The 13,145-nt window shown below is 42.2% G+C and overlaps 1 protein-coding gene across 1 annotated transcript in view; it reads left to right on the top strand.

Moving 5' to 3' along the window:
* ANO2 (anoctamin 2) overlaps window positions 1-13,145 on the top strand; it is a 123,993-nt gene that overhangs the window by 96,284 nt on the left and 14,564 nt on the right. Inside the window, 4 exon segments of the mRNA XM_032688969.1 lie at window positions 343-345; window positions 5,570-5,616; window positions 5,618-5,647; window positions 5,649-5,695. Coding sequence (XP_032544860.1) covers window positions 343-345; window positions 5,570-5,616; window positions 5,618-5,647; window positions 5,649-5,695 — 127 coding nt within the window.

Genomic DNA, 13,145 nt, shown 5'->3' with positions numbered 1-13,145 from the left:
CTGTCTCTTTCCTCAAGAATTCTACCAAGTAGATGATAAACTGAGTTTACAAACAACACTCATCCATTATGCCTCTAGGATCCCAAATGCTGCCAGAACTGGGAAGCATCTTCCAGTGTCTTCATTCTGCTTTATCCAGAGTCAGTGCTGGATGAGAAGTTAAATTTCAAACGTCAGCCCTGCATTTTCTGGGGTCGCGGGGGACACATCCTTCTTTTTTCCTTCGATGCTTTTGTAGAAACTGCTGCACAACTATGGTAGATGTGGTTTGCTGGTCTCCTAAATCTTTCTGTGATTTCTTTTTATTTTTTTTTAATTTGTGGACCCAAAATATCAAACCAGCTAGTTAAATGCACCAACATTTGAACTACAGGAAACTAAGCCCTCTTAAAGTGAAATGTGTATTCTGTGTGGCTGGAATTCACAAGTTTAACAGATGTAAATATGCCACAGTTCACTCCAATGTGTCACATACCATCATTCTTTACTGTTGCCACAGGAACTGACCCTAAAATGCTGCAGGGCTTGAAAACTTTAACCTAGAGTTTCTTTTAAACCCCCTTTCTTCAGTTCTGTTTTTTTTTTTTTTCCTGAACTTACTGAAAAAACATCCATGTGGTTATTTTATTACTCTGTCTTTGACCTTGGTGCTAAACCCTTAGGGTGAAATCCTGGACCTATTGAAGTTGATGGCAAACTTCTATTGAATTTAGTGATTATGGGTCTTTTTATTCAGCATCAGTTTCCATCACTTACTTCAAAATGCACTTAAATATGCTGGATGAGAATACAAAGAGTTAATAAAATCCATTTAAAGACACTCCTTCATAGCTATTATCTTTTGCGTTGTTTTCCACCTTTATTAAATTATTCTTAATTAAAGTTATTTTTCTTTGTTTGTTTGTTTCCTTGTTTTTTTTTTCCTTTACTGCTCTGGATTGCTGCTTTCCTCTGACTGAAAACCCAATAAATCCCAAGCACAACTGAAACTCCCACAGAATCCAGGAAGTCTGAGTGTGCCAAGGAAGCATGGCTATACCATAAATTTGTGGAACAGAATAAGAGATTTGGATCCTTTTGTTCTTCTCCTGCCTCCTTCTTTTACCCCTTACCTGTGAATATGAGAAGGTCTTTCCTTATGTGAACAGACTGTAGGAATATGACTGAAGAAAAACATTGATCTTCGGTGCTCCTTTCCAAAATCAGGGAACAAAATTACAGGCAAGGGCCAGAGAGTTTTGGTCACTGTCTTCCTTTCCTCTAGACAGAAATGCTCCAGCTGCTCAACCAAATACTCTTTTCTGTTTAGCTTTCTTTCTGTACCCTTTTCTATCATGCTACAAATCAAAAAGCATCAACTGGAAGAATAGCCTTAAAAAACACCTGATACAAATAATCCTTCAGTCCTGGCAGCTGGAATCTAGGGCTTTTCTGTCTTTCTTGCATCTCTGTTCTAGCAAGTATTCTCAGAATCATAGAGTGGTTTGGGTTGGAAGGGACCTGAAAGATCATCCCATTCCAAACCCCCTGCCATGGGCAGGGACACCTTCCACTATCCCAGGTGCTTAGAGCCCCATCCAACCTGGCCTTGGACACTTCCAGGGATGGGGCAGCACAGCTTCTCTGGGCAACCTGTGCCAGGGTCTCACCACTCTCGCAGGGAAGAATTTCTTCCTAATATCCAATCTAAACCTTCTCTCTGTCAGTTTGAAGCCATTTTGCCTCATCCTGTCACTCCAGGACTTGGAAATAGTCTCTCTCCATCTTTCTTGTGGGCTCCCTTCAGGTCCTGAAAGGCCACAATTAGATCAGCCCAAAGCCTTCTCTTCTCCAGGCTGAACAATCCCAACTCTCTCAAGCCTTTCCTCACAGCAGAGCTGCTCCATCCCTCTGATCATCTTGGTGTCCCTCTCCAAATCCAGTTCCTGGAGACTGTCATAGGTGACCTGCCTTTGCAGTACCCAAGGACATTTGTTAATTGAGAGTCTTGAGAAATTCCTAACTGGACCCACAGTTCCAATCTTTCTGACAAGTTCTGGTAGAGATGCACTGTGAGGACTGCACAGCCACCGAAGACACAAAGACTTGTGCCCACAAAGTCCTATTTCAACCTGCCCTCCAGATGTCCTGCCTCTCCAGCCTCTATATGTTGCACTGGGTCTCACTCCACAAATTTCTCATTTTTCCAAGTCCTCATCATGTCTAGATCCCCAAATCCTGATACTCCTTCTTGCTGTATAAACAGAGCAACAGTATAGTCATCTCTCTGTTGTTTTTTTTTTTAACAAAAGGCTTCATTTAAGTGCACCATGTGCTTAGAAGCCCAAGCAGGATCACTTGAGGTTTGACTCCTCTCTTCTTTTCCTCTTTTTTTTTTTACTCAGAAGCTTGAGGGAATCTTTTCCTCAGCCATGGGGCTGTAGTGATTTTACGCTCTCTTCAGATATTGGTTAACTTGCATAATGCATACCTGTTGGTTATATTGGGAATTGCAAACAGCATAATTAACCCTGTTCCTGCCTCTTATCTAACTCAGTAGTTTGCTCCCAATCTATTGTGAGAGTCTGCAACATCATTTTAACTGCTGTAGACATAGCCTGACAAAAACCTGTTCACTTTCTTTCCCTGGTCCCACATCAATTCTTCTTCTGTGCTGTTCAGTCTCCTTAAGAATGCACCTTGCTTTTGATATTCACTGGCAAAAGGAGCAGAAATAATGGCTATTCTGCAGCTCTACCATTTTCTCTACTTGCCCAATTCACATGGAGTCATGAAAGTTTACTGCATGTGCCTCTTCAGCACAAAGCTTCCAGGAAGCTCATCCTGAATGGGCAAACCTACCTCTCCCACACTGCCTGGCATGCAGAAATCAGAAGCTAAAATAATCTTTTGTCTGTCGACCTTGTTTAAAAATGTTGATCTGAGTAATTAAAAACCAGGTTTCACACAAGTGCATTTAAAAAGTGTACTCAGTTTTAAATCACAATCATATGTATGGCTATAGGGTTCTGCAAAAGTCATTTTCATGGCCCTATTGCTGTATAGTTGGAGAATAACACTCTGGAAATCCGTGATCTTTGTTCCTCTAACTTTCTGACACATTTCTGTTTGGTCTCAAACTTCACATGCTTGGATATGACACAAAGGTATTTTTTTTTTCTGTGGAAAATTTGAAATAATTAGTTTGGCTTGCTTTCAGTCAGTTGATATTTTAAAAAATGTCGTAAAAGAAGCATACAGACACTCTTCAAGCTGAGCTCCAAATGGTTAAAAATGCAGCTCCTCTTGCCTGGCTTACAGATAGCCAGATGAAAAATTAAAATTATTCTGAGTGACTGAGTCCTGGATTTAGTGCATTCCCAAATAAACATTAAAAACAACAACTATTGCTTAGTTACTGAGTTCTCCTGGAGGTTTGGGCGTGCAATAAACTCCATGTCTCAGTTCTGTGGGGCTCTAACCAGATCACACATGCACAGACTTCACATCTAAACACACCCAAATTTTATCTGAGCTGCTGCACTGTGACAATGAGAGGATCTTCAGTGTCATCTGCCCACAGAAGTGTGAGGGACATTTATAGCTTGGATTTTTTTTTGGAACAGAAATCAGCATTTTCTTGAACTTATTGTCCGCTGTCCTCTGAGAGTCCCTCGCATTAGGAAATTAATTGGGGTATATTGGAAGAGCATCCTGGGAATCTTTGCTGGTTTAAATCCTGCCTCAGTCTCCTACGTTCTGAATACTACATCACATCTGTCACAGACAAGTTCCCTTGGCTGCCATAAAAGCAGAGGGGGGAGAAAGGGAATTTTAGTGTATTGAAATGGCTGAGTTTGGCACATGTAGGAGGTAAATGTCTTTGTAGGGATTCACCTAATTCCCTCTTGTGAAACATTTGAAATCTTCCCCCTACCCTTTTATTAAAACTGTGTAATCTGAGTGTGCTGGGTACCAAAATTCTTTGGTTAGCCCCAGCATTGCCAAAGTACTGAGTATTTACCATTGGACTTGTGAGCTACATCTTCATTGCACCTGAAACAAAGAATGGGTGTGGACCTGTTGATTTTTGAAGCTTTGTGATCCTGGGACTGACAGGGCCTGAGGCAATGTAGGTCTGTTTTACGAGAGTCTGTCAATCCCCATTTCCTCCATCCCGGTGATGAAACTTGGGTCCTGTAAACACTGGTCAGTGTAGAAATCCCTCAGCACTCTTTCCAGGCTGCTACAGAGCCTTGTGCAACGTTGTGACACAGTGATCCTGTGTGCCTGAGCGTAAATTCAGGAATAAGCAAAAAAACCCACCCAGCAAAACCTTTATAGTGTTTGCCAGCTTGCCTTGCCCTGATACTTAAATCAGGGTCTGAGAAAGGCAGTTCTGCTTCACTGGAGGGCACAGAGGAAAACCCCTTCCCCCATATATTCCCTTCTCCAGGACCACACCTACAGCTCAAAGGGTTTATCACAAGCTGTGGGAGAAGAGTTTGTGGGAGAGTCCTGCTTAGACTACTGGCAAGACATCACTGGAATTAATCTGGATTCTCACTCATATGGCACATATGTGAAGAACTATAAAACAGTGTCGTATGTTTTTGTGAAAGATAAAATCATCTGCAAAGAAAGTATAAATCTTCTATTTTATGCTAATTCGACCTGTGTTTCACCTCCTTGATTTTGAACAAATACTTCTTTCTACTGTGTTTTTCCACGGGAATTTCTTGATGTGTAAAATAGTGTGATGCTGTTGATGCAAGTGCATTTGAAATGTCACTCCCCAATACATCCCTGGGGAGTACATTTGGAGTACTTTACTCTTCTTTTAGAAATGGTTTGTTTTACTCTTATGTCTTTGTCAGTGTCATGAAATTTGTATCCCCATTTTAGTGGGACAGTGATTGATTACCACTATTTGTGCTATCAGTATGTTCTTGTACCCTCTTATTTGGAATTATCATGGAATCACAGAATATGTCTGGCTTGGGAAGGACTTTAAAGATCACCTTACCATGGGCAGGGACACCTTCCACTAGACCAGGTTGCTCAGAGCTCCATCCAACCTGGCCTTGACACTTCCAGGGAGAGGGCATCCACAACTTCTCTGGACAAACTATGCATGTCTGGTAATTTTTTACCTTATTAGTATATTATAGTGGCAGTTCCCAATTTCATGGCAAGAGAAAAGTGCACCTATGGTTGATATGTAGCATGAAGCTATCACATAATCTTTTTACATTTTGTTAAGGAGAGGTTCTCAGTGTGTGTTCTTGAGAGTATTACTTATTACTAACATTATTTAGGTCCAAGGTGCTTGAGCTTCAGGAAGATCCCCATTGAATATCATCTAGAGAGAAAAAAAATATTAAAAAAGCACTGGGTCCAAGTCCAGCAGCCTGTCAATCTGTCAATAAGCCAGCATCCAAACTTCACAGGGTGGTGTAAACTCATCCTGTTGTGCACCAAAGTAACATGAGATGAATTTTGTGTTACTGCACAGAGACTTGAGCCAAATCTTGAGGGGGAAAAAAAGGTAAAAAAAAGATTTGATTCAATCTGAACTTTTGTTCCTCAGAAGCTAAGAAGCTCTTCAGGAAGCTGAAGGATGAAAGAACCGAGGCCAAAAGAAGTGGACACCAACCAATCAAAGGACCCCTCAGCAATGGGACCTCGACTATATCTTAGAACCTTTCACCGGACTGACTCAGAATACATGGAAATGAGTAAGTTTCTGAATTCCCTTTTCCTGCCTGCAATAACCATAGCTTTACATAGGACCAATCACCATAGATCACATGACTCTATATCATAAGTTGTTATGATAAAAAAGGGAAAAAAACCCCAAACACTTGTAGTTTGCAGAAATTACATGCAGGTACCACAGTGAGGTACCACAGTACCAGCACAGCAATAATCATGAATCCTAGTATCTGTTACCACTTATGCTGTCAGAGTCCAGTGTTCCCAGCTGAGAAAAGTGCACAGAAAACCACAGAATCAATAGATATGGCTGGAAGGGATCCCTGGAGATCATTTAGGTCCAACCCCATCCTTCACGCAGGGTCAGCTAGAGCAGGTTGCTCAGGGATTTGTCCAGACGTCCAGTTGGTTTTCAATATTTCCAGGGATGGAGACTCTACAATCTCTCTGTTGTACCATTTGATCACCTTCACACAAAAAAGAAAAAGAAAAGAAAAAAAGAGGTTTTTTAAATGTTTAAATGCATTCCCTAAGTTTCCATTTGTGCCCAGTGCCTGCTTTCCCTCTCTTAGGCACCCTGAGAAGATGTAGCTCTGTCTTCTTCACCCACTTCATTGGTAAGATTTCCTGAGTCTTTTTTCTTGTGGTACAACCCCAGTGCTCTCAGGTTCTCCTTGTACCTCAGGTCCTCCAGTCCCTTAATCACATTAATGGGTCTCCACTGGATACTCTGCAGCGTGTCCATGTCCTTCTGCTGGGGAGCACAGAGCTGGAAAGAATACTTCAGGTGTGCTCACAGTAGTGCTGAGTAGAGGGGAAGATCCTTCTCTTGACCTTTCTCAAACACCTCCAGAGATGGGGGACTCCACCACCTCCCGGGTAGCCCCTTCCAATGCCTGACCACCCTGTTGGTGAAGAAATTCTTCCTGATGTCCAACCTGAACCTCCCCTGGAACAGTTTGAGGCCATTTCCTCTTGTCCAGTTGCCTGGAGGAGGCCAACCCCCACCTGGCTACAGCCTCCATTCAGGGAGTGGCAGAGAGCAATAAGGTCCCCACTGAGCTTCCTTTTCTCCAGGATAAAGACCCCCAGCTCCTTCAGGCAGTCTTCACAGGACTTACTCTGTCGACCCTTCCTCATCTCCGTTCCCTTCTCTGGACAATTCCAGCCCCTCAATGTCATTCCAGCAGTGAGGGGCCCAGAACTGGACACAGGATTTGAGGTGTGGCCTCACCAGTGCCCAGCACAGGGGGACAATCCCTGCCCTGGTCCTGCTGCCACACTATTGCTGATCCAAGCCAGGTGCCATTGGCCTCTTGCCCCCCCTGGGCACACCTGGGCTCATGTCCAGCCGCTGTCACCAGCACCCCCAGGGCCTTTTCCACTGGATATTGAGTTTGCCACATTTTTTAAGGAAATCTAGGATGCACTTGGGAATTATTTCTCAGTCTGCCACCTTTCATAGCAGTACACCCTCTAGTTTCTTAAATGATATATGTTATTCCTCTGCATGCATCACCCTGCTGGAGTGGCTGATGTCACTGGTGGAGTGCACTGCCAGACATTCAGTCACGTGTCAAACCTGTGCAAACTAGGAGCAACTCTATTAAATAGTATTCTAATTTTGTAAAGCTGGTGCCTCTCCTGTGCATATCATCTATATGTTCATATATACTTCTCTTTTTCACAATTGATCAAACAGCTACTAAGTCATTTGAGATGCAGCATTACAGTGTTTTCTGCATTCTGGAAGACAAGAGTCAAGAAAGAAACTTGAAAGCACTGAGTTTGTTCAAATAAAATATCATCAATAATTCATTTTCTTTCCAGCATGTTTGGCATTGTGCCACTGTCCTCAGTAGTTCTAATTTGGAAGTCTGGTTCCTTTGGCATCTTGATTACTCTTTTTTCAAGTAAAAATGTGTTGCTGATACCTATGAAACTGTGTTTGAAATTCTGAGTACAGTAGCTGGCTGTATAAAGGGATACGGAGAGAAAACCCAACAACTAATTAGGTAGCAGTTCTAAGTAACCAGTGAATTATACAATAATTCTGCTCTGTAAGGAATCCTCTGTTGCCTCCTCTCATCTTTCACTGAGTTTGTTTGATCACATTCATCTTCTTGCATCCACTTACACTCTTCCACTGCTCCAGCAAGTGAGATAAAGGTTCCACTACAGATAAATTATCCAAGGAAAAATATCAAGCATCTGATAGAGAATTCCAAACTGAAATACATACATGCCTTTTTTCCTCATTCTGACTTGTGCTTGTTATAAACTCCAAGGAATACCTCTATGACTCAACAGAACCCAGGAGGACAGGGTTGCAAATAATCGCCAAATAACTCAGACTTACAGCCTTGGGACACAATCCAACTTCAGGAAAACAAACCTGAGAGGAAGCAGCACATAGGGATGCTCTAGAGTATTAAAAGGCTTGCTTCTTCACACCAGATGCAAACTAAATTGCAGTGTACCCCTCAGCCCTGTAGCTGCCTCATGAGTAGAACCTGCAGAGGCAGGGAAGGAGAAAGGGGGAATAGTCTAGGTGGGGGGAAGTGGAAAGAGAGGAATAATCCAGGCAAACCCAGGCTTTAGGGCACAAAAGAATTCAGGAAGAACCAGAGCTTGTCAATGGGCATGGTATCTAAAACCAGACATCTGTGAAATATTGCTTGTGACAATTCCTGTTTTAATAAGCCACTATTCTCAAAACATCTGAAAGAGAATCATTTTGTGCAAAAAAGTTAAATACCTATATAGTTTATCTCTCTGTATAGAAATAGTTATATAAGTTTACAGGTATAACTTGTAATCTAATTATAAATGAATATATGAAATTTATAGAATGGTAGATGATGTAAATCTATAAATAAGAAAGGGTATACAAGGTATTTTATATGATGGCAGATTGAATATCTCTTATGGATATTCAAATATCTAATGGATATGTTTACAGATCGAACCTGTGGATCTGTAGTGTCGTAAAGAAGCCCTCACCTCCCATCATCTCCCTCTGAATTGTTTCAACTCAGCTTAGAATCTGGCTCTGTGCTGCAGCTTCTACTACCTCATCCCCCTCTGCACATGATGATAATTTTTTTTAAAATTGTCCTTTAGGATTGATTTTTTTTTTTGCATGCATTAATTCTGCCAGAGGTGATTTTTCCTGCTGTAAACTTTAGGCAAACTTCTTTGCAATTTTTGAAATTAAACAATGGTGAAAAAATACATCTTCCCCTCGTACGAATTTTAATATTTTTGCTCCCATTGCATTTGAGATGATGCCATTACCCTGATTCAGGTGTCTGTGTATGACATCACCCTTGATTTATTCATAAGGACACTACTTGGATGCAAAGTTCTGCCTTGCTGGAATAAACAGTAACACTGGTATGATGTTTGTCAACAGTGCTTTGATTTGCTATCAGCAGTCTTGATTCTGCTGTGGGAAAAGTGATGCTCAGCTGCTTCGAGTTTGAACATAATTTCACTAAGTCAGATTGTTTTATGAGCTCATTAAGGCCAACTACTCAGAAAGAAGCAGGTCAGTAGTCAGTCCTGCAAAGAAGACATGCTTACAGTGGGGGTTTGACAGTGTGTTTGACTCCAGACTACCTCTTGGAGCTCCCATGTTTAGGCATTTGTTATCCTGTCCCTTAGGGAACTGGCCTTTTTTAAGTTTTAGAAGCAAGTTCTAGAAATTGCGAAAATAATTCAAATCATGGCCACTGAACTGAGTAGGGTAATGTGTTTTAGAAAAGAAATGTAGAAATATCACCATGAGCTGTGAAGGTTTTAGGGTGCCTGCTCCAGGGAAGTGATCACAGCCCCACCCTGACAGAGTTCAAGGAGTGTTTGGACAACACTCTCAGGCACATTGTGGAATTGTTGGGGTGCTCTCTGCAGGGCCAGGAGCTGGACTCAGTCCTCGTGGTCCCTTCCAACTCAGAATATTCTCTGATTCTAAGATTTTAACTTCTAGTACAGGACCTAAGCTACTGATGTTATAAATCACGGACACTAAGCCGTAATTTAGACTAGTCCCTTGTGCCCAGATCATAAACAAGGCTGAGGACCTCATCCTGCAGTCATCAGGGATAATTAGACAGATGCCTTGAAAATAAATGGATTCATTACTAATCTAAACATCTGTTTACAGCAGGGGGATGAGCTCCCCAAGTGGAGAAGTGCCCTGGCCAACTCTGTGGCATTCCAGACAAATGTGCAGCGGATGAAACCCTAAGCTGCACCTCCCCAGGCCCCGATGCTGCCCCGGGTCCACATCCCTGCTCTCAGCTGTCAGGCTCCACTGTGCTGGGACTCAGACCACCCACGCTGGCAGGAAGCACTTTGTGCAGCTCAGCACTGAACCTGTCAGCTGGGGTTGTTCTGAAGGCATCAGCTGCAGGAGGCAGTTAAACAGCTTATTTACCTATTTTTGTAATTCTGATTTGGGGGCAATGGGGAAGGGAAGCAATGCACCGAGTGCAGAGGAAGCATTTTTTCTCCCCGCACTGAATTGCTTAAAAAGGCAGAATGACTGAATGTAAGAAGTATGATATTAAGAAGAGAGGAATCTGACTGCTGTTTCAGAACTTCTTTCCTAATTTTCACCACTGACTTACTCAGGCAAGCTCCACTGGCATTAGTGGTTATCTGCTCAACCAACAATGAAGCAGGCTGATAAGGAACTGCAGACTGGGCTGCCTTTGGGTTTTCCCATACAGATGATGATGGGGTTTCGTGAAGAAACAGGCACAGCCAGATTATGTATCCATGTGTGAGTATTCCCTACATTCAGCGTTTAGGATACTCTACTTTTAAGAGTGGGTGACATTTTTAAGATTACACAGTAAAGCTCTAACAAAGCTAAGACTTTTGACCTCCAGTCTGTGTCCACTAGGCGGGATCCTAATCACAGGCAGTCCCTGCCCTTTTGTGTCCACCATATCCAGTCTCTCCTACTGATTTCTATCAAAAGGGTGGACATGCCCCCTTTCTGATGGAACCCTGGACTCTGGCCCAGTCCCTCACATGGCAAACCATATTCTCTTTGCAGTTGTTAGAAGCAGATTAACCCGTTAAGGCACACCTCTCTGAGGGATAGGGCCTGGAGCAATCTCGGGATGTGTTTTGCAGCGTGATAAGCCACAGGTAAAGGAGTTATTGATTGATAACTATCCCACTTAAATTTTGGAATGGCCATTTCTTTCCATTGCTTTCTTTTTTTTTCTGTTTTCTATTCAAGAAACCTGAAGCCTTGGAGAGGCTTCTCCTCTTCCACCATGCTGCCCTTGTTATGTCTAGGTAGGTTAGTAGAAATAGTGAGATTTACTGGTTATGTTTTAATCTCCTTTATTTTCATATTGGGAAATATTGTTCTGCCTTTGTTTATGGAGTTTGGTTCTGCAAAATGTTAGTCCCTCTAGTCCATCCCAGCAAGACCATGAGCACCAGTGAAACAAGGGACAGTATGAAGGCTACGGCAATGTAGAGCTGATGCCTCTGATCATGACTGATCGTTAATAATAAGCATGAGGAATCACAAACATAAAGATAGAGAAGTTGGAAAGAGAAGAACAATCCAGGTTTCTTTCACTCGGGTACAGCCATCTCTGCCTTAGAGCTACCCTGTGTCGAGTGTCCTGGTAAGTTTTTCAGATCACGTGTTCTACAAGGCTTTCTGGAGTTGCTCAGCTCTGTCAATGTTAATATTATCTTCTGTCAGACTAGGATTTTCAACATCAGTTAAAATTGATGGTCAGGTTGCTTGGTGAACTTGTTCCTCAGGATTCCCACTTCCAAGCTGTCCCCAAGCCAACTCCTCTAACACCAGAGCCCAAAGCAAACACTGTCTGTCTGTGGGAAACTTTCTCATTATTTACACTGGAGTCATTGGAAGGAGAAATGATAGTTTCTACTGGCTTGTTGGCTTCAGATCCATCCTCCTATCCACAAAACCCATGAGCTGCAGAGAACTCTTTGCCCCAGGAAAATAATCCCAGAGAAGTACAGCTACTTGTAATTTTGTTTCTTTTAGGACAGGAAAGTGACATGTTGAGCCCATGGCCTACAACTTCTGACACTACAAATATTTTCTCCTTCCAGTTGTGGGCAACCACATTTGAAGAACCAGATGGACCCACCTGGTTGATGTCACTGCCACAAATTGGACTGAGAGAATGGGGTGGTTTATTCTGGAGAAAACTCTGGGGGGATTTTACCAACAGCCTTCCAGTAATTAGAGGGGGTGCCGAAAGAAAGATGGGGAAACAGACTTTTTAGCAGGACTGTTGAGAGTGAAAAAGAGGAAATGGTTTAAACTAAAAGAGGGTAGATTGAGATTACATATTCGACAGAAGGTTTTTACAATGAGGGTGGTAAAACACTGGCCACGTTGCCAAAGAGGTGGTTGATGCTCCATCCCTGAAACATTCGAGGTCAGGCTGACCTGGCTCTGAGCAACATGACCTGCTGAATGTCCCCTTCATCGCAGAGGATTTGCACCAGAGACCTTTAAAGGTCCCTTCCAGCCCCAAACTGCTCCATGATTCTGTGAGTTATTTTTAGAGTAAAAGTCATATATAAATCTAAGAAAAGAGAAAACTTAAGAAGGTAAAACCCAAAGCCTACGAGTCAGGCAGACTTCTGTTGACTTCAGGGGTGTTTTTCAGATCTCGGTAGTGTGAGAGGAAGAGGCCAACATCTTACCATTTCCTTCAGGGAAAGCTTTTGTGGATCATTTCTTCAGTGAGCTGAACTTTGAATCTGATTTCAGTCAGCAGATTTTGCTGAAGAACAGGTCTTGGCTGTCAGTAGCAAGTCTGCACAAAGTTTTGATTTGCACAGTGAAATGCCTGATGACTGTTTGTTTTGATATTATTAACTGATACATAGCTGTATTTTTTAGCAGTCACTCTTCAGCAGAGGCACTCTTAAAATTCCTGATTGATCAGAAAATTTTGCTCAAGTAATCCTGAAACATAAATAGCCAGTGTCAGTATGTGTCAAATTTGTCATTAACAATTCCTATTTCTAAAACTGTGCAATGACTTTTGACCCAACCCAACACCCTGTGAGTTCCCAAAGCAGGCAGCATGTACAGCAATTTCCTGATCCACAGGGTAGCAAGTTTGCCATGTGTAACTAGCCTGCAGTGATGGGAGTTGGCAAGAAATTGATGTTTAGAGTAGCAATAAATATCGCTAATGAAACAAATTTTATGAAATTGGCTCCAAAAGCAGCTAAATGATGCACATGGACGTCTGAAATTTATACCACTCATAGTTTCTTGAGAAGAAACTGATATCAGCAATGATTTTTAGATTATTTCATTAGATCTTTCCTTCTCTAGTCAAACCCCTTTAGGATTCCAGGCTTCATGTGGCAATTAATTAAAAACATTTTTCCTCGAAGAGAAATCGTAATAAAGGGTTTGTCATCCA

Source organism: Chiroxiphia lanceolata, chromosome 5 (genome assembly GCF_009829145.1).
Source record: "Chiroxiphia lanceolata isolate bChiLan1 chromosome 5, bChiLan1.pri, whole genome shotgun sequence".
In the NCBI taxonomy this organism is placed as follows: domain Eukaryota; kingdom Metazoa; phylum Chordata; class Aves; order Passeriformes; family Pipridae; genus Chiroxiphia; species Chiroxiphia lanceolata.
The sequence above is the reverse complement of the archived record's forward strand: the minus strand, read 5'-3'. Positions and strand labels throughout refer to the sequence as shown.